Raw genomic sequence first — 19,334 nt, forward strand, 5'->3', positions numbered from 1 at the left:
ATTAATTATTGGGTTGTCTAGAACCTGTTTTTTGGCGAGGATCAAGGGCCCAGACGGATGCCCCCGTAGTCGATGATTACACTAAATTGAGGCGACAGGGGGGGAACACGAGGGTCCTTCCAGCAAAACGGTTCGCTTGTGGGAATAACAAGCTTCAACTAGTAATAACCATCCCCGCCTCCCCGCGTATCTACAACTTTTTACAGACAAGAGTACACCGAAAGAAAGACATTTAGCATAGTTTATTATCTATCCATACCTAGCTAATTAGCTAGTATTTCGCAGCGCAAACGCCAAATACAGCGGCTCTTCGTGAGATTGCTCCGCATTTCCAGTCCTGGAGGCACCACCTCAAAATTGGTGGCTCCTTGGCTCCTTGGCTCCTTGGCTCTTTGCCTAACGCCCTTCCATGCAATGCTATGCCGCCCATACCAATCCCTACATGATATAATACAATTCGTAGCCCAGGCCCTTGCCCAGCTCTCGGGCGGTCTGACGGCTGTGTCGCGGCTGCGAAGGGAGTTAAAATAGCAAGAATGCAGCTCCAGTGCTACGACACGGCGCCCATCCAAGCCTACGCCCACTCATCGTCGTCGTCGTTCGCGAAGGGGTCAATGTCCTCGTCTTCTTCCTGGAAGTCGTCCTGGTCGTAAATGGCGGTCTGATCCTCGTCCTCGTCTTCGGCGACATTCAAGTCCACACCGTCATCTTCGTCTTCTCCGTTCCCGTTGTCCGCATCGACGACCTTGGCGGCGGCTTCGGGCGTCTTGCTCGCCGACTCGGCCGACTTGACCCGCACGGCCGCCTTCCCGGCGACGCGGTCGTCGCCAAATTCGCTCCCGCCCTCGCTGGGGGCGACGCTGCCGGCCCGGCTGTTGCTGCCCATGGTGCTGGTGCCGCCGAACTCGCTGCCGGGGCGGTGGTACTTGCGCATGTCGAAGATGTCCTGGAAGGCCGTGTAGTTGATCTTCTTGCTGACGGCCCTCATGGTCAGCGCGTTGACGGCCGCCTCCCCGGCGCTGCTGGCCGGGCTCGCCTGGCCCTCGCCGATCCGGGCCGTCTTGATGCGCTTGCGCGTCTTCTTGGGCGGGCCGCGGGCCTCCATCTTCTTTCTGAAGATCTTCTGCTGGTTCGAAGACATCCAGTCCTTGTTCTCGTTGGTCCACAGCTGCTCCTTGATCTTGGCCTCTTCGGGCGTGAGAAGGCAGCAGATCACCTCGGGGTCGTTGGCGAACTCCTTGTCGCTCACGATCGGGTCGTTGGACACTTTTGATCGGGGTGTAAACCGGGGGTCGGACGGGGTGTCGTCGGCCGGTTCTTCCTCGGCGGCGGCATCGCCTACAGCAGCCCCTGGGAGATTTGGAACGGCACCGGTCTGATGCAGGGCCTTGTCAATGGCCTCATCGACGCGTCTCTCCTCGGCAAAGTCATTCAGTCTCTGGAGAGCCTGGGAGTCGCCTTCTTTCTGTGCCTCGTCGCGAGCGACTAGTATCATTTGCGGATCGGAAAGGTGGACCTCCATCTCCTCCTCGAGGGCGTTCTCATCTGCCTCCCACTGCTCATCGTAGGCCAACTTCGGCCCCGAATCATCCTTCGCTTTGCCTTTTCCCTTCGATTTGGCCTTGCTGATGCTTGGGGAACGCCCGGTCTTCTTCCCCGCCGGAAAGTCAATGCCCATTGCTGCAGCCATGGCGGCCTCGGTGCTGCGCTCGGGAACCACATCCTCGACATCGCCAAACTCCCGTGCAAGCAAATCAAGTTGTCCGTCGCCACCGCGAGCGGACGCAATGGCCACTCGATCGACCACGCGGGTTACGTCCCCAACAGCTTTCTCCGGAAGGGGAGGGATGACAAAACCGTCCTTATCGGTGGCTGTGGCTGGCTGGGGAGTCGGTGCGGGAGAAGGCGAGGGTGTGGCGAAGGCCGTGATCTGTGCTGGACCGGCAGAGTCGCTCGAGGAAGTGGACTGCGATGCCTCTGGCGTCATCGTCTTCTGACGCTTCTCTCCATTCTGGCCCTCCGCAGCTTCTTCGGTGGCGTCGGCTCCGTCCTCAAGTTCCTCCACTTTTCGCTTATTGGTCCGCTGGTGCTTCTCCTTGTATGCTGCGGACTGTTTGTACCACCAAGGCGGGTCGTATTGCTCATCCAGAAAGTCGTTTGTGTGAAACTCGTCGATGGTCATCTGGGCGGACGGGACATTCGCAAACTCGTCCATGCGGATTTGGAGGGTGTGGGTGGTGACCTTGGCGATGTAGACGACTTCTCGGACGGTGCGGCGGTAGCTGTGAGCTCTGGCAGCCATAATGATGGCGGCGCCGCAAATACCCGCGGGCCGGCGACCGTGGGTCATATGGTCCTTCTGCATCCGGTGCGCGATCCGTACCGCCGACAGGGCTACTTTGTTGGTGTCGCCGTAGAACTCGAGCTTCGAAGCGAAGCGCCAGATGAGATCCTCCAGGATGATGGGGTTCGGCCCCTCTTTGACCTCGGGAAACTTGGCGATGAAGGCCTTGTAGTTCCGGCCCAGCTTGAAGACGTTTTCTTTGCAAATGTCGGCGAGATCGATCAGCATGATCTTGCAGTTTTGCTCCTTGCGGCACGCGGCATACAAGCACATGGCGACAACGTTGGTGATTTTGCGACCCTGCACGAAGTTGTTCATGGCGGCCATCCTGTACAAGCGGAAGCCACTCTCGGCCAAGGCCGGAGAGAGGTTGAGCCGGTGGACATACTGCTGCATGAGAGTCTTGGCCTCTTTGAGTGAGCGCTCGCGAGCCTCGCCGGCACCGCTGCCAGCAACGCGGCGGAAGGCAGGGCCGCCGACAGTGCGGACACCGCCTTGATCAGCACCGAGGAAGCTGCCCTGGACGACTGCGGCACCAGAGGAGTTCTCGCCGAACTGAATCTCGGAAACGATGTTGCTGTCATCGGCAACACGGCCACAAGTCTGGCATGTCCCGTCAACGACGTTGGGGTTTGGACAAGCCTTGTTGGGACACTGAAGGCCTGAACCGGTAGCGCGAGCCGGGCCGGACATTGCCGAAACCGACGAAGCCCTGGCAGCCGCAGCGGAGTTTTCTCTCACACGCTGCTCTCTCTCCATGATCTGGCGGACGGCATTCGGTCGCCGCATAGCCTTGGCTTTGGAGCCGGGAGCTGTGAGCTTCTTGGGAAGCTTCGCAAGGGAAGCCATGGTAGCATAAACCGACGGATTGGTGTTTCTGATATTCTAGATATTGAATGATGGGGTGTGGTGAAGCTTCCACCTTCGTGGCTTGAGAAGTAAGTAACCCAAGCCGGCGGCAGTGGGAGGCGGTGGGAGCGTCGTCCCCAACCAGGCTGCCTGCTAGCTAGGCTGGGACAGTGGGATTGATCGATTGATGGAAACTTCTCTTCTCTTCCTTTGGTATGAACGGGTAGCTGGAAAATCGACCGAGTCTTAAACTGTCGAAGTATGTTATGCCATTGGATGATAGCGAAGGGAGTGAAGCTGCATGGGGGATAATGGCTGCGGCGGCAAATCGGTGATGAATTTTTGGAGGGGACCAGAGAAAAGGCGGGGTGGTCAAGTGGGAATGGTGGGCGTCGAAAAAAGATTCGCAGTGAATAACGCTAGGGCACGAGCCACATCTAGAAGTGACTCAGCAACGTGACGGAGCCACGGGGTTCAAATTCAGTCGGGATCAAATTTTAATAATGAAAAGGTTATCCATTTTTGCTCGCGTTGCAACAGTTAGAGTTAAATTTACGACTGAGTATTTTAATTTTTCCACTTAAAACCCTTTTTCAAGCTTCCAGATGACAGCCTAAGGACGACGGTGGAAGTCACGTGATGCACGGCTCCGCCTGATGAGCACTAGGCACCTATTATCGCGGCATCTTGAACAGCACTGGTGAGTCAGAAGTGGACCATAGATTCCAGGTGACGGATAGCCTGTCCTCTAACTGAGAGATCTATTCAGTACACCGTTTCAGTCCACCGTTCTACGATCTTCGACGCGTGCTTGGCTCATCCGGTAGGTCGGCCCGACACAATCAAAATTCCCCGCCATGCCTCGTATCATTGACTTGGGTGAGGGGCAGCCAAGGGGGCTGTCTCCCCCACTTCTGTCCTTCTGCCAGCTGTGTTCCCATATAAGAAGAGACGGAAGTATAAAATGTAGGCCAGACAAGATAGGTAGGGCGTAAGAGAGCGTACGTAACAAGAGTCAACGCCAAGAAAGACAAAACAGCAACAACCATGACCATCATCAGCATCTCCGCCGCTCCTGGCAGCGACATCTGGCGAAAGCCACCCCAAACCAACATCTTCAACGGTGAATATAACCCCCATCCTCCCTTCTCTCCCCACCCCCTTCCAAGCCAACCCCAACTGACCTCCCACAGCACCAACCAACACCCCATCCTCACCATCCCGCGCCATCGGCCCCCTCCCCTCCTTCGTCTCCGCCCGCCTCTCCTTCTCCTTCGCCTGGTCCGTCCAGTACGACCAAGCCGGCCTCCTCCTCTCGCTCCGCAAGAAGGGCTCCTCCGACACCGCCGCCCCGCCGACAAAGTGGATCAAGACCGGCGTCGAGTTCTACGACGGGACCCCCCGCCTATCGACCGTGGCCTGCGACGCCTGGGCCGACTGGAGCGTGGGGCCGCTCGAGCCCGACGCCAGCGGCGAGACGGAATGGACGACGGTGTCGGTCGAGCGCGCCGGCGACCATCACGGCGCCAGCCTGTGGGTGTATCGGGTGCTCGCTGACGGGACCAAGGTGCCGCTGCGGGAGGTGTGCTGGGTGTACGGCGGCGGGACCGGCGCGGACGCGCCGGCCGAGTGGGAGGTGAGCGTCGAGGCGTTTGCGGCCCGGCCGGCCCCGGATGCAGCGGCGGGGGAGCTGGTGGCTAAGGTTAAGGATTTTGAGGTCAAGTGGGATGATGAGTAGGGGGATATCACGGGGACACAGTAATGGGGTTGTCGTGTCACCACATTCACGAGGGAAGAGGCGGAAACAAGAAAGTGAGGTGGCCGAATCTCCCATTACCTAGCCCCTCAAACGGGCGTAGAGCCAACGGGGCCGCGGAACCGCCGTCCATTTGGGGACGGCGAGTCTCACGGCCGGATGAAGTAGAGTTCATCAAGAAGTCGTCGTCATCATCAGTCATTACAAATGAGTGATCACCAGCTCGTTGTGCGCTAGCGAGAAAAGAAACCACCATGCAGGCCCAAAATTCTGCTTACGAAGTCCAGACATCACCATCCCTTGGGGGAGTGTATACACCCCCCGTATCTTTTTTCCGCCTGACAAAGGAAAACTGTGTGTGTGTGCGCGCAAGAGATGCGATGTACGGCAGCGAAGGGGGAAAGGTCGCGCCAGCCTGTGGTGTCGGTTCGTTTTTCCATCCTCTTCCTCCCTGCACTGCTCGTTCGTGTTCCAGTCTGAGGGGTGTGAATCCAGTTGCCTTCCTGTTTTTCCCAAACGCCGGTGAAGGTGTCAGTCAAAACAGAGATTTCGCCGAAACACCCAAAGGAGAGAAACCAAAGCAGAATTAGGAACAAAAAAGACCAGTGGGCTGAATTTTTTTTTCTTTTTTTTTTCGAGATGGGAATTTGTCGAAGAGTGGCGGTGCGGCGTGTTGTTGCTTTGTCGGTTTTGGGACGGGGAGGGATGAGGTGGGAAGCTGTGGTTTCCAAGCTTATGCTTCGCCTTTTTCCCTGGTGTTGCTTTTGCTCCCTGTGATGATTCGACCAGCGAACTTTGACCAATCTGATGCATCGCGGAAAGACTAGACAAAACAAACGCCAGTTCCAACGGTGAGATAAAGCAGTCCAACATCCAGAATGATCGCAGTAGGGAATCGAGCGAGAAAGAAACCATGTAGGAGAGCAGTAGAGGGGACGGGTAGCACGTATCCTCCTGCCCATGTTCTTCGTGTATCGGTATTAAGATCCCCCCTCTCACCCCATAAACTCTTGCATCAGAAAAGGTCGGCCAACCTCGCGAGAAGTGAAGATCGTTCAAGTGAATGAATCATCTCCCAAATGGTGTTCCAATCTGATGAAGAATTCGGGAGCATGTAAACGAGAAAAAGAACCCAGGACCCCAACGAACGAAGAAAGCATGGAAGACAGCAAGCAAGAACTCGGGAACCCCGTCGTATCCGCAAATCCAAAATTTAAATCAGGCCCATAGCGATCCCAACATGCGCCTATAGAACACCAGAAACCCGCTCGTGCGTTCTAGTGGCAGACCAACCGGTGCCGAGGCACCGGACGGAGCCCGTCAGATGGTCTTGGGCGTGCGGGCGTTGCTCGCCTCAATAACATCGTCGAGGTGGTTGCACATGGCGACGAACAGGTCGAAGAACAGCTTCCCGCCGGCCTCGCCGTACACGCCGGCGCCGCTCTTCTCCATCTCGGCCTGCATGGTGCCGCTCCGCTTGAAGGTCTTGCGGCACCTTATGATGAGTGCCAGGTAATGGGCGCGCAGGCGGCTGTCCGAGTCGGGGGTGTGCGCGTAGCAGTACTGGGCACTGCGGAGGATCGTGCCGACATCAATGCCGGACTGCAACCCTTGCTTCCGCAGCGCCAGACGCTTCAGCTCCTCCAGCCCGTAGCGGTCCGCGGCACAGTAGATGACTGTGTCGCGGAGTAGATGCTGGTCTACGCTGGAGAGATACACGGTCGCCTCGACAGCCGAACTTGTCTGGGGGCTCTGGCCTGCGCGGCCGCCTCCCATTTTGGGGGAGTCGTGGATCGTCGGGGAGGACTGGGCAGTGGCCCGACGGGGGAGCGCGTCCTCGAGTTCCCAAGAGTTCCGGTGCTTGTTGTGCAGCAAGCGGGGGTAGTAGTCACCCTTGTAGAGGTACTCGAGAACAGCGCTGAAAACCTCTGGCTCCTCTTCCGGGAGCGCGATCCTCTTGCTCTGCGCCTCGAAGTAGTTGCCGTGCAGGATCCTCTCGAAAAAGGGGGCCTGGCACAGCACGTCCTCGTGCGCTGCAAACAGTCGCCCTTCGGCGCCGACCGTCAGGGTGACGATGGGCGCAGGGGCGAGGGCCTTGTCACTCAGCCTCGCCTGCTGTTGCATGCGCGAGGCCTCCTCGCCCGTGAGCGACCGTTGCAGTTTCGACAGCTTCTGGGGGTCCCGCACGGAGCCCGTGCCCTTCTTCATCAGCCTCGCAGACTTGTCCACGCGGTGTTGCGAGTCCATTGGCGCCGCCGTGACCTCCCGCTGGGAGGGGGCAGCGTCGCGGGACCGGAACGATCGCTTGAACATTATATCGACTGCGGAAATGGCGGGAGAGCTCGATGAAGAGGTTTCGGGACTCGGACTCGAGACGCGCGGAACGGGGGCAAGAAAGGGCAGCAAAATCGGGGGATTAGGCCACCTGCTTTATTCCTGCTGATTTGTCGAAGCGAGTGATGCGAAAAAGAGCGTAAGGCCGTCTAGGCAGACGACGCTGAGAAGACCAGAAATGAGAGAAATGAGAGATAACGCACAAAAGAGAGATTGACGGGGTCCGGGCGGAGATATCTCTAATGAACAAGTCTTCGAGATACTCCAGCGACAACTTTGCGACCCTTTCGGTTGTGTGTGTGGGGGGGAGGAGAGAAAGAAGGAAAAAAGCAATGAGAAGTGGGAGGGGAAGAGTATTTATGTTCTCCCCAATTCAGCAGGCCGGGATGCGGTTGGCTGGGTTGCCCAGGCATGGCTTGTTGTGGCGGGCGTAAGTCAGTCAGGCTGACATTTTGTGTCGCCATCAGCAAACGCGCCAGATGACGAGGCATTGGGCAAATTGGTGTCGATGGCGACTTGCGTGGCGCTTCAGATCTTCCTGTAATTCAAACATGGAACCTAGGTATGCTGCGATTCATCAAACGATCGGGCCCTGGAGGCTGGGCCCGATCTTAAACTAGGTACAGATTAGATCCCGTCGTCAGCGGAGAATAAAAACAGGCAGCCACGCACGCGTGAGGCCAGATTGGGGGGCCATGTCAGCAACCTCGTGACCTGCCACACCTGCCAGCCGGGCATGTCGCAGCCCAGCAGAGCCTGAGATAAGGTGTGTACTGTACATACCTTAGGTAGGAGGGACCGGACCTTACCCTAACATCCGTCTCCAGCCTGACTGTTGCAGTGCAGATTGCATCAACATTAACTCTAGGTACCTAGACAGCGTTGTTGACCAATCGGTTCCTTGCTTGTCGACGCCCATCCAAGATAGCAACGACCGAGAGAGGCGACATCGACACCGTGGCTCGTGAGAGGCGGTGACGTGCCTGGTTTCGACTCGCACGCCAATCCCTGAGAAGACTCACAGTTGGTCGTCTGATGCTGTTAAAGGTTCCAGAGCTGTCATCGGAAAATGGCAGTTCTGCGAGTTCTGGCCAACCCCGCCAATTCGCCCTGGTTTTCGGGTCTGCTTGGGTGTTATTGATTCGCATTGATCCGCTCCACAATACGGCAGGCGGGTCAGCCCTGTAGAAGGCTGCCGGCTCTGGCCCCTACTGTGGTATGCCGACAGCCCGAAACACCACACTCTTGGTCGCCTACCTCGCCAGCCTCAACGTATTCTCGACTTGTTTGGCATATCTGCGCGAACAGCCAGGCACCTGCTCTGACTCCCCTTTGCAACTCTTAACTGCCGTCGTTGGGTTCAAAATTGTTACTCGACGTTGGTCATCTAGGTCGGTCGATAATAATGTGCTACTGCGTGTATCACGAGCCGGCGCTATCGACGCCGTCCAAAAAAAGATCACTCCGCCCCCTTACCAGAAATTGTCGAGGATCGCGACCCCTGTCTTGCGCCAGCACTCTGATTCGTGACCTGGTCGACTGCGGTGGGGACGGGGGGCCAAATGAACTAGTCTAGGTAAACGAATCTTGGCCAGGCACCCTTAGATCTTTCCTCTGGGCTGTCATTCCCACCGCCGTCGTACCTGATTTTGATTTTTGCTTTCTCTTGCGATCCGTGCAAGACGCGCCATTGTCCTTCGTTTCTCACACTCGTTCCTTGCATTTTACGGCTGCCCCAAATTGCCGTTTCTGCGTTTTCAAGTGTCTTTATTGCAAGCACTTGTTCGTTCGTTAGTTTTGCCATCTCGCGTTCCCGAGATAGATCGGGCTGCCCAGAAACCATACCATGGACCCCAACGCCCCGACAGAGACGACGCCGCCTCAGCAACCACCGCCAGCGCAACAGAGAGACCAGATGCAAGCCCAGCCGCAACAAGTGCAGCAGTATCCTCTTCAGCAAGGCCCGTATGCAGGTCTCCAGCAAGGCCCGTATGCCTCCCAGCCAGGCCAATATGGCCCCCAGCAGGTCCCGATTCGGGCTTCGGACATGATTCCCTTCAGCAAGCCATGGCATACCGCCAAGATTGTGCTCGGAACCATATCCCTGGTCTGCTGCATCATCATCTACGGCGTCGGCATCTACTCCCTGACCATCCACTCCTACTATTATGACGAGGGTTATCGGTTTTCCCTCGCCGGCGCTGCGGTAAGCTACTCGTCGAACAAACGCACCCCCCACTGTTCTAGCGGCTGACCATGTTTGTCTCTCCCAGGCCGGCCTTGCACTTGTCTGGCAATGTGCCGAGTTCATTACCATTTGCGCCTCATCAAAGCATCGTGGCATCCATCCCGGTGCAAACGTCGCCCTGCATCTCGTGATATGGATCCTGTCCGCCTTGGCCGTCGCCTTCGAGACCATGTTGGTGGTCATTGGAGGGGGTTACTATGACATTGACACCGACGAGCGATACGCGGCGCTGGAGGCGGCTATCCTGGCCTTCCTCTGCATCCTGCTCATCGTGCACTTTACCCTCTTCGTCCGCGCCTGCGTCGAGACCCACCAGTACAACAGCGTCTCCAGGACCGTCTATGTGCCCATCTCCATGGTCCCGCCGAGTTACAACTACTACCCTGTGGCTCCGCAGCCGCAGCAGCCCATGGTCCAGATGACCGTCCCGCCCCAGCAGGGCCAGCAGCCGCAGATGGTCGCCGCGCCCCAGCACGCCCATCTGTACGGCCACTACGCCCCTGTGTATACCCCGAAGGGCGCGTCGGTAGACTCGACACCGAGTCCCCCGCCGCAGGGCCAACCCGGGCCGCACAGTGTTAGCCCGGTGACGAGCAGTGTTTAGCAGTGAAAAGGGCAGGACAAGGGACTTTGGAAAAGCCTGCGGTAGATTTTGGGCTATATTTGCACATCCTTGGAGTATCTGTTACGGACATTTAGCTGCGGGAAAGTTTGGGAGCCGATGGCCACAGTTGGAGTGCGAAGAACCACAATCACCCTCGACCTCTTTCGCTCTCCCTGTGTGTGTGTGCTTTCATTCCGCCGGGAGACTTTCGTCGTTCGCTTGCATGGCGCTTATTGTGTTATTTCCCCCGGGATTTCTAGTGGTCGTTGGACACCCCCTATCTAATGAGGACAGAGATGGAAGCGTTGCTCGTATACTTGGTGGATGATACCCAGCCGGACCAACGGCATCCTTAATACCATAATACGTTTATTTTGTCCTATGCCATGCCTTAAACAGCCGTGAACTCCCCGGGCAGTATGAGACTATCGAGACCCGGTTACTCTTTGGCAGTTGGTGGCCGAGGTCATCACCACAACCAGGGTTATTACTAAATGCCTCTTCCTACAAGCTAACCTTCGATCGTGCAGGTCAGGCCTCCGGCTAGATGTTAGGGGTAAGTAGGCTACCCACAGTCAGAGAGAGGAAGAGGGGTGAGAAGGCAGGTAGTAATTGGCAGGCGCGAGGATTTATTGTATATGAAACTGGCCTCTTAGCCCTGTGCTATATTTTAACGGACGGATTCATCAGATAGCATTTCTGAAGGTTAACCTTGAATCTATCTTGTCTTGCTATACTTGCGGGATTCTTAGTCTATCAGTACAACCCAGAAGGTGCGGTATCCCATCAAAGCACCAACTGTCGGATTGCGGGAGTACCAAATGTGGCGACCTTGAAACAGACATCTCGATACAGTCGAGAGAGAGTTGTGGTTTATCAACTCCTAGGACTGGTTTTCTCTACCAGGGTTCGGCCTACCTTCTGCCTCCCAAGGTCCTGAACAACCTGGACCAAAACCTCCTGCTGAACCTGGCATGTCAAAGTCCAGGCAATGGGTCATCGTGCGGATGGGCATTAATCCAGACATTATTCCTGTTGCATGCATTTATAGCGAAGCGCCTGAATCCAGTTAGCAATCTTACCCAACCCCAAAATGGCAAAAGGAGCTACATACCTGCTCAGCCGTCGCCCTCCCACCACCATACCTCACCAACGCAGCCACCAGCTCCCTCCACTCGGGCTCCACACCAGGCAAGATCTCCTCCCACCCCCTCCCCTCAAAGACCTGATACATCTCAAACGGCGGGGTCCTGAGCCCCACAGCCTCAGGCCAGGTCTCGCGGGTGGGCGATCCGAGGGTGCGGAAGATGCTCAGGATCAGCCCGAGCTGGCTGCCGTCCTCGTGGGCGGCGCGGGACTCGAACAGCGGGCGGCGCAGGAGGCACTCGGCCAGGGCGGCGCCGGCGGCCCACATGTCGACGGCGGGGCCGTAGGACGCGTCGCCGAAGAGCGCCTCGGGCGCGCGGTAGGCGCCCGTGCCGATGTCGAGGATCTTGCGGTCGGGGGGCTCGGTTGCGCGGGAGAGGGTCGGGTGCCAGGCTGTGCCGAAGTCGGAGAGGTGGGCTGGGCCGGAGGGGGTGGCGAGGAGGATGGCGGAGGGCTTGATGTCGCGGTGAATGATGCCTTGGGTGTGGATGTGAGTTAGGGCGGTGAAGAGGTCGGTGAAGATGCTCCGGATTTGTAGGTATGAGAGTGGACCTTGCTCGATGAGTGTGGCGAGGCTGAGGGGCATGTATGGGAAGACCAGGACGAACCGTTGCTCCTGGTCTCTGAATGTCTCGAGCAGGGGGATACACGGCCTCTTCAGGAGCTGGAGAATCTTTGCTTCTCGATGGGGATTGTGTGGCTCCATGTTGCTGGTCTCGACGATGACTTTGAGGGCCCGGTCTTGACACCGGTAGACCTCGGCGGTTACGCCGCTGGCAACATATGAGCAACCCCGGTAGAGGCCAATTCTCGTCCCGCCGCCTGCATGTATGGCATCATTGGCCGGAATAGAGGAGGAGCTTGGCTCAGGAGGCTCAGGGGGCACAGAAGCTACTGAGTTGCCATGGAGGTCACAAGCTGCGTCGTATTGCTCCTGAACCGGGCAACCAGTCAGCTACCAAAAACGAAACATCAACTGCCATTATCTTACACGGTTGAGAGAAGACTTGTATGCGTCGTTTTCGACCGTAAATGCACTTTGGCTCGAACTAGAGCCAGTCAAAGCCCGCTGGCTGGCCAGACGACCACATCAGCAAACGCAACGGGGCCACTGCGGAACCACTACGGCAAACCCGGGATGGGCGGAAGGGTCACCAACATTCTCTGGACGTTGTCATATCGCTGCGAGGCTGTGAGCGAGCTTCTCCAATCAGTTGGGCTGGCCATTTCGAGCCAACGTCATCATGATCTAGGGGTTCGTCAGGTTAGTGCATTGTTGGGAGATACAGGCTTCTCTTCCTCTGAAGAGTAGCTAGGTTACATATCTTTCTGGGAAGAATAACATGGATGTTGTGGCAAAGAGCCACGAGTTCTTTCGTTCTCAGAGCTGAAGCCGACCAAACTACAGTAGGTACTTCTCTGCTGCTTATATTCCCAATTTGCTGCGCAAGAACGAGCAGCAGTTCAAGAATAGAATAGTGTGGGGTTATGCAGCATCTGGGGTGGTCTGAGCACAGTGGAGCCTCAAGCACTGCGTGGGTTGACAATACATTAATAAGACCGGAAGACAGGGATGGCTGGCCGAAGTTGGGAGCTCCCGTGACATAGCCAGGCTTGGATTGACTTCTGGTTTTGGGATGCGACTGCGGGCCTCTCTCCTCGATCGACAACATTCAATTGCTTCCTTCCCCACTGCATAAACATTGCCTTTCGGCTGCTATCTTTCCTCTCATTTCTTAGCCATTGGGCTTTCCCTGTATCCATACTGCTATGTGTAGACTTCAGTCTCATTCCATTGCCGCATAGTTGCGCTTTGCTATTCCGTCGCCATGGACGACCTCTCGCGGTCCGAGTACCCAGCCATGCTGGTAAGTTCGACCCTCTCCTGCCCTGCCCAATTCCAACGGGGAGAGACATTGGCAGTTACTTGTTCCTGAATCGGCTAACCAGAGTTTGTTCTCTCTCCAATCCAGGCTAGCCTCCAGTCGGGCCAGGCAGCTCAAGCTCTCTCCGATCGAGTCAAGCGAATCTCCCGGGTGAATCAGGAAATCGCAGATTGGCTACAGGTAAGATGCTGCTTCTGGGCATGCGGCCGCGCATCTGGGGGAACGCAGACTGAGCGATAAATCCAGGAGCGCCGGAGGGTCGAAGAGCTCTATGCTAGCGGCCTTCGAAAGCTCCTGCTCTTCAAGGTGCCTAGTGCGCAGTCTGAACTCGGGTATGTGTGCCCCCTGATATCTGATCGTGCAGCTCTCGCATGCCTGCTAAACGCGTCGTTCGTCCCAGTGTATTCCAATCGCCATGGGACAAGATCCTCCACTCCGTCGATGCCATCGCCGCCTCCCACCACCTCTTTGCGCAGAGGATCGAGAAAGATGTCGAGCATGCTCTGCGGGGGTTCCAGAACAAGAGGGAAATGCAGAACATGCAAACCATCGGCGCGAACCTCCAGACGATGGCGAGGGAGCTTGACGAGGCCCAGGACAAGTCCGACAAGCTGACCAAGAAGGGCGGTAAGGCGAACGCTCAGAAAGTCGATCAGGTGACCTCGAGGCTCGAGTCCGCAACCCAACAATGGGAATCCCAGGCACCCTTCATCTTCGAGACCTTACAGGCCCTCGACGAGCAGAGAGTCAATCACCTGCGTGACGTCTTGACACAGCTGGAGACGCACGAGGTGGACCAGGCTGCGCGAACCCAAGCTGCCGCTGAAGAAGTATTGAACACGATGCTGGAGGTTAATACGAGCCAGGAAGTACAGAATTTCGTGCAGCGGACGATTGCGGGAAAACCCAAGCTGGAGAGACGAACGCCGGCGGCGACAAGGCAGAACAGTGTCGTTGCCCCTTCCGCCCTCTCGCCTCCGACCACGGCTGGCCACGAGGACGATGTGAGTGACCATTCGGGGACGAGGGACGGGCAATTGCCAGACTCGTCAAAATTGCGAAGCCGGATTGGGACCATGTTCGGGCGAAGGCGGCAGAGCATCCATGGGGGATTCGGACCAATATCACCGCAGAAGAACATGGGCAGCTTTACGAGGAGCATTGGCAGCAGCCACGGCAGAGCAATATCCCCGCGCGGGTCCTCGCACAATCTTGCCGACTCGAGCCATCGACTCTCGTCCCTCGCCGAGAGCCCCACGTCTGCGCAACCGCCCGATACGTCTGATGGCAAGCCGAAGCCTTCGCACGAAGGTACCAATGGGGTGACGGGTGGAGATGACGCTGCACCTGTCCAGTCTTCCTTGAACATGCTCAATGGCACTGCCGAAGATATCTTCGATGCGCCGCCGCCGGCCGCCGGACCTCAGCCCACTGAACAGAACAATAACCAGGAAGCCGTCAAGGATGCCGAGGGATACACCGTTCCGGCGCCCCTAAACGACCCTATTACGCAGGCGCAGAAGGAGGCCGCAGCTGCGGGAGAGGAGGCTGACCGGTTCTTCAAGCTGAACATCCAGAAGGAGCCCGTGTCTGAGGAGGATCCCGATGCGAAAAAGGCGGCGCTGTCCAACGTAGCGAACACGCTGACGCAGATGGGCATGCCAAGCCGGAGCAATACGATGAGGGGCCGGAGAGACGTTCGCAACACGATATACATGCCCAGCTTGCCCGTTCCCGAGCCGACTTCAGAAAATCCCTTCCCGCCATCACCGGCATTGCCTAGCTCCACCTCACGGCCCTTGGCTGTTTCCGCCCTAGCATCGGAAGCCAGCATCGCTGGGACATCGGATACGCAGTCGGTACGATCCGGCATATCTCTCGGCAGCCTCACGCAGCACAAACACCCCGAGATGTACGGGCCGGGGTTGAATGCTTCGATAATCGAATATGTGTCGGCGTCGTTCGATGGCGGTGAAGTGAAGGACGCAAGGATCAATGGCGAGATTGCCTTCTCGTATAATGCGGATCCAACCTCTAGTATCCCAGGTGAGTTGACTGGCTTAGTGGTCGAAAGCCCCCTTGATAAAACGGACATTCTGACATCCCCCTGCGTTCAAGATCACGAAACAATTCGCATAAACAACTTCCCAGTTCTCGCTGCCATCGGACCAAACCGTATCGTGGTCAACAACACCCCCTTCCCCGATGAGTTCACGTTGGATTTGACCCACCTCGCCAAGCCATCGCCATCCTTCACCTACCGCGTCCACGCCGAAGATGCTTCCAGCTCCCTCGCATCGCACTGCCCGCTGGTCATCAAGCCGACGTGGAAGCCGGCGGGCGACAAGCTCGGCCTGCTGATTCAGTACCGGCTCAACCCTGACAGCAAGGTGCCGAGGCCGGCGACGCTCAACAACGTCATCATCTTCGCGACCTACGAGGGCGCGCGGGCGAGCGGCGCCCAGAGCAAGCCGGCCAGCACACACCTCAAGGACAAGCACGTCGTCTACTGGCGCCTCGGCGACGTCACGCCGACCGACGACTGGTCCAAGATCGTGTGCCGCATCATCGGCGAGCAGGGTGGCGAGCCCGCGCCCGGCCACGTCGAGGCGAGGTGGGAGTACGCCGCGCCCGCCTCCGCGGCGGCCGGGATCGGGAGCGGCATCTCGGTCTCGAGGCTGGTCGAGGGCAAGGGCAAGGGCAAGGCCGTGATCGAGGAGGAAGAGGACGAGGAGGAAGGCGGAGACCCCTTCGCTGACGAGAAGGGTTCCGTGTCGCCTGCGCTGAAGGACGATACCAGGACCTGGGCTGACGTGCTTGTGGTGCGCAAGTTGGCGTCTGGGAAGTACGAGGCCAAATGAAAAGGGATTGGAGGGGATGACCTCCGAAGGTGTGAAGCTGGAGATGAATGATATGGATACCTGTACCTATGTTTTGATTGTCCAATTTGTCCGCCTTGCTCGGGACCTGAAGTTTGTTTTGGAGGGATCTTCTTTTTCGTTTTGCTTTTTACCTTCTGCTAGCAGAGCAGATGGATGTTCTCTGCCATTGTATAGCAAACTGGAGCTGGAAAGTTCAGCTTGTCTTTGTCAGATTCAGAAAGTTACGACCAAATTTGATGGGAATATATCAAAATCCTGAGCCAATAGAGTGCAAGAGTTAATTAACCCACTGTTTCCATTCATGGATTGATTGATACTTTTTGCTTCATGGGGGTTCCACCTCGCCGTTCTATGCGTATGTACAGTACAGTATAATATCCCCCAAACCGACAAGGATGTAACACCAAGGTTGGGGGAAAGGCCTTTCCAACAGCCCAAGTTCCCCAGCTACCTACCCAGCCTTCTACACCCTAGCCCCAACCTCAAACCGGCCTCGCGGCCCTCGTGTGCTCCTCGTAAAACTCGAGCGTCAGCGCGGCCAAGAAGCAAGGAACGCAGCCCCTCTCGCGGACCCAGAACTTGATATTGTCGGCGATGCGCTGGGCAAAGGGGCTGCGGGGCCCGCCGCCCACCTTCATGGTCCCCCTCTCGCCGTCGAAGACGATGCTGTTTTCGTGCTCGTCCGTGGCCGAGGGCAGGTAGACCGACTCGACGCGCATCTTGCCGTTGGGGATGAAGGTCACCGTCCACCCCAGCGTGCTGAAGATGGCTTCCTTGAACTCGCCGCTCTTAGACGCCCACACCTCCTTAAGCCGCCGCGCCGACTTGTGCGCCGACGCCGTCTCCGCACGGGCCGACTCCACCTCCCGCCGGGCGGCCTCGAGCTGCGAGGCCGGCACTGTCGCGAACGGGCTAGACGACGACAACGACGAGGATGACCGTTGGTGCTGCTGCTGGAGCTGCTCCAGGTGGGCCAGCAGCTCGGCGTTCTCGCGCTGCAGGGCCCGCAGCGTGTCCGCCTTGACGGCCTCGTAGTCCGACGTCGGGTTCGACCGCAGCGCGAGGACGCGAGTCTTGTCCCGCTCCCGGGCCGCGGCGAGCTGGCCCGCCGCGACGGACTGCTCCCTCTGCAGGAGGGAGTGCGCCCTCTGGAGGGTCGACAGCTCGTCCTGCAGTTTGCGGTTCTTGCGCGCCAGCTGGCCTAGCTGCTCGTGCTGGTCCTCCCCCGCGCCGTCGTCGTCGTCGGGCCTGGGCCGCTTGCCGCCGGCTGTGGCTGCGGTAGGTGGGCTGGTAGACGACGATTCGATCGAGGTGAGCTCCGAGTGCAGGTTTTGCACCTCCTCCCTGTATTTGTCTACGAGGTCCTCCAGCTCCTGGATCCGGTCGCTCTTCTTCTGGTCGAAGCTCTCTGGCTGGTGGGTTACGTCCTCGGTGTCGAATGTCTTGAGCTGCGCGCGTAGATATTCGACCTCCTTGATGGCGAGGACTCTTTGTCTGTCGACGCGGATCCTCGCCTTGTCGGCGGCGGCGGAGTTCGACGTAGTCCTCAACTTCTCCATCTGCTCCCTCAGGCTGGCCCTCTCCCGCTCCAGCGTCTGGATGATGTTGTCGCGGTCCGCGATCTCGGGCTGCAGCCCGCCGAGCTTCTCGACAAGGGACGCGCTGTTCAGGCGCTCTTGGACGAGCGCCCTCGCCATGGCTTCTGGTGAGTCGAACTCGAGTGGCCCGTCCGCGCCCGTCTCGCTCTGCAGATAGGAAGCCCATGCGAGTCGCTCGTCTTCTAGTCTCTGCCGTTGTCGCCTTTCTTCGGCAAGTTCTGTCTGTACGGTTTCGGCAACCTCCAGCTGCCGCTGCAGCGACATCTTTTCCTCTTCGACAATCTCCACAGCCTTGTGGACCTGGCGCAGGTGTTTCAGCTCCGTGAGCTGCTCTCGATTTGCCGCCTCCAACGTCCGGATGTGTGTGACCTGGTCCGTCAGCTCCCTTCGAATGACAGCTATCGTCTCGGCATCGCCGGTCTGCGCCTTCAGCCGTAGGACATCGGCCTCGAGATGTGCCACGGTCCCGTCCCTCTCCGTCAACCGCTCCTGCGTCTTCTGCAGCATCGCCTCTCTAGACTGGGCGTCCTGCTCAAGCTCCTGGACCGTCCTCTGCACGGACGCGAGCTGGCCCTTTAGCTCCTTGACCTCCCTGTCGGCCATGCGTGACGCGTCGTCCTTGGCAGCGCTGAGATCCTCCAGCTGCTCCTGCAGCACGCGCGCCTCCTCCTCTGCATCCCGGGCCCGCTTGTCTAGCGTCCTCCTGAGCGCGTCCTGCTCCGTCCGCAGCGCCTCCAGCTCGGCACTCAGGGCCTCGGCCTGGCGCAGCGCCCGCGCCTTGTCGGCCTCGGCGGCCTGCTTGCTCTTGAAGTCGTCGTCGGCGCGCCGCCGGGCCTCGCGCAGCTCGTTCTCCTTCTCTAGTGCGGTCATCTCCTTCTCCTGCTCGTAGTTTCGCATTGTGTAGCGCAGTGTGCCGAGCTCGGCCTTGAGCTCCTCGATCCGTCGCCGCTGGGTCTCGTACTCCTCGGCGTCGGCGGGCGCGTGGTTCTCCTTGCTGCTCTCGCGTGAGAAGTTGGTGCCGACGGTGCCGGCGCGGCCGCGGGGTGGTGGTGACGGGCCACCGCCGGCGAGGCTGTGGCGCGAAGGCGGGGCGGCCATCTGAGTGGTGGTGTTGCGCGTCTCGCCGGTGAAGAAGTTGAAGGATGGTTGGGTGTTTGTCGCACGCGTGCTACCTATCTATCATCCGTTTTGTTAGCTGGAAACACTACACAAATCGAGAGCTCCTTCGCAATTGATCGGGGTTTCAAAGGGAGGCCGCTGGAGGTCTTGTCTTTGTTCGGATTCTCTAACTCACCCTTGACTCTCGAAGCGAGGTTTGTGGACGAGGGAGGCCGCTCCCGATGCTGGATCGGAAACTATTGTTCCCAGTAATAGAATTTCTCCTGGCACTCCCTGGGGGATCGCCGCCCTGAGGCGTGTGTGCCCGCATTTTGGTCAGTTTGTGGTCAGAAACGCGTTGCTTGTCTCGGTTGGGGAGTCGTGGGATCCAAACAGAGCTTCCAGCTGCCAGCCTACTGTGTATGTAGATCGTTGCCAGACGAGTCACGTGATCTGGCCGAGTGCAGCAGGGGGAGGAACCGCACGTTTCTTTGTTATACTGCCAAATTCTTGCTCCTTTTCAATGATCTGGACTCGACTGAGCCCTAACCTAGATTTGACTTTGCTTTTCAGGTTGATCAGGGTCATA

At 58.0% G+C, this 19,334-nt stretch overlaps 8 protein-coding genes across 8 annotated transcripts; 3 read left to right on the forward strand and 5 right to left on the reverse strand.

Annotated features, from left to right (window-relative positions):
- Positions 1 to 190: 190 nt before the first annotated feature.
- QBC33DRAFT_536560 (uncharacterized protein) lies at positions 191 to 3,534 on the reverse strand. Its single transcript, XM_060427717.1, has one exon. The coding sequence runs from the start codon at positions 3,191 to 3,193 to the stop codon at positions 575 to 577; it is 2,619 nt and encodes an 872-aa protein (XP_060284429.1). The 5' UTR covers positions 3,194 to 3,534; the 3' UTR covers positions 191 to 574.
- A 363-nt stretch (positions 3,535 to 3,897) lies between these two features.
- On the forward strand, positions 3,898 to 5,350 carry QBC33DRAFT_536564 (uncharacterized protein). Its single transcript, XM_060427718.1, has 3 exons — positions 3,898 to 4,016; positions 4,084 to 4,316; positions 4,387 to 5,350. Exons 2-3 carry the CDS (start codon positions 4,241 to 4,243, stop codon positions 4,929 to 4,931), a joined length of 621 nt encoding a protein of 206 aa, XP_060284430.1. The 5' UTR covers positions 3,898 to 4,016; positions 4,084 to 4,240; the 3' UTR covers positions 4,932 to 5,350.
- QBC33DRAFT_47852 (uncharacterized protein) lies at positions 5,086 to 6,090 on the reverse strand. The gene has a single exon (XM_060425292.1). The coding sequence runs from the start codon at positions 5,909 to 5,911 to the stop codon at positions 5,240 to 5,242; it is 672 nt and encodes a 223-aa protein (XP_060284431.1). The 5' UTR covers positions 5,912 to 6,090; the 3' UTR covers positions 5,086 to 5,239.
- QBC33DRAFT_47804 (uncharacterized protein) lies at positions 6,067 to 7,392 on the reverse strand. The gene has a single exon (XM_060425281.1). It carries the CDS (start codon positions 7,260 to 7,262, stop codon positions 6,270 to 6,272), a length of 993 nt encoding a protein of 330 aa, XP_060284432.1. The 5' UTR covers positions 7,263 to 7,392; the 3' UTR covers positions 6,067 to 6,269.
- A 1,737-nt stretch (positions 7,393 to 9,129) lies between these two features.
- On the forward strand, positions 9,130 to 10,135 carry QBC33DRAFT_558383 (uncharacterized protein; the record flags this gene model as incomplete). Its single annotated transcript, XM_060429874.1, has 2 exons — positions 9,130 to 9,489; positions 9,557 to 10,135. 2 exons carry the CDS (start codon positions 9,130 to 9,132, stop codon positions 10,133 to 10,135), a joined length of 939 nt encoding a protein of 312 aa, XP_060284433.1.
- A 1,026-nt stretch (positions 10,136 to 11,161) lies between these two features.
- On the reverse strand, positions 11,162 to 12,508 carry QBC33DRAFT_558384 (serine/threonine-protein kinase csk1; the record flags this gene model as incomplete). The annotated part of the gene is made up of 4 exons (XM_060429875.1): positions 11,162 to 11,194; positions 11,250 to 12,215; positions 12,273 to 12,354; positions 12,441 to 12,508. 4 exons carry the CDS (start codon positions 12,506 to 12,508, stop codon positions 11,162 to 11,164), a joined length of 1,149 nt encoding a protein of 382 aa, XP_060284434.1.
- Positions 12,509 to 12,997: 489 nt separating this feature from the next.
- QBC33DRAFT_47791 (putative suppressor of profilin protein) lies at positions 12,998 to 16,329 on the forward strand. The gene is made up of 5 exons (XM_060425277.1): positions 12,998 to 13,149; positions 13,255 to 13,347; positions 13,414 to 13,499; positions 13,568 to 15,213; positions 15,286 to 16,329. The coding sequence occupies exons 1-5, from the start codon at positions 13,111 to 13,113 to the stop codon at positions 16,026 to 16,028; spliced, it is 2,607 nt and encodes an 868-aa protein (XP_060284435.1). The 5' UTR covers positions 12,998 to 13,110; the 3' UTR covers positions 16,029 to 16,329.
- QBC33DRAFT_490684 (MAD-domain-containing protein) lies at positions 16,321 to 19,200 on the reverse strand. Its single transcript, XM_060425464.1, has 2 exons — positions 18,942 to 19,200; positions 16,321 to 18,823 (listed from the first exon to the last, which is right to left on the reverse strand). The coding sequence occupies exons 1-2, from the start codon at positions 19,074 to 19,076 to the stop codon at positions 16,532 to 16,534; spliced, it is 2,427 nt and encodes an 808-aa protein (XP_060284436.1). The 5' UTR covers positions 19,077 to 19,200; the 3' UTR covers positions 16,321 to 16,531.
- Positions 19,201 to 19,334: the final 134 nt, after the last annotated feature.

Source organism: Phialemonium atrogriseum (genome assembly GCF_030411735.1).
Source record: "Phialemonium atrogriseum strain 8032-3 unplaced genomic scaffold QBC33scaffold_10, whole genome shotgun sequence".
Classification (NCBI taxonomy): Eukaryota; Fungi; Ascomycota; class Sordariomycetes; order Cephalothecales; family Cephalothecaceae; genus Phialemonium; species Phialemonium atrogriseum.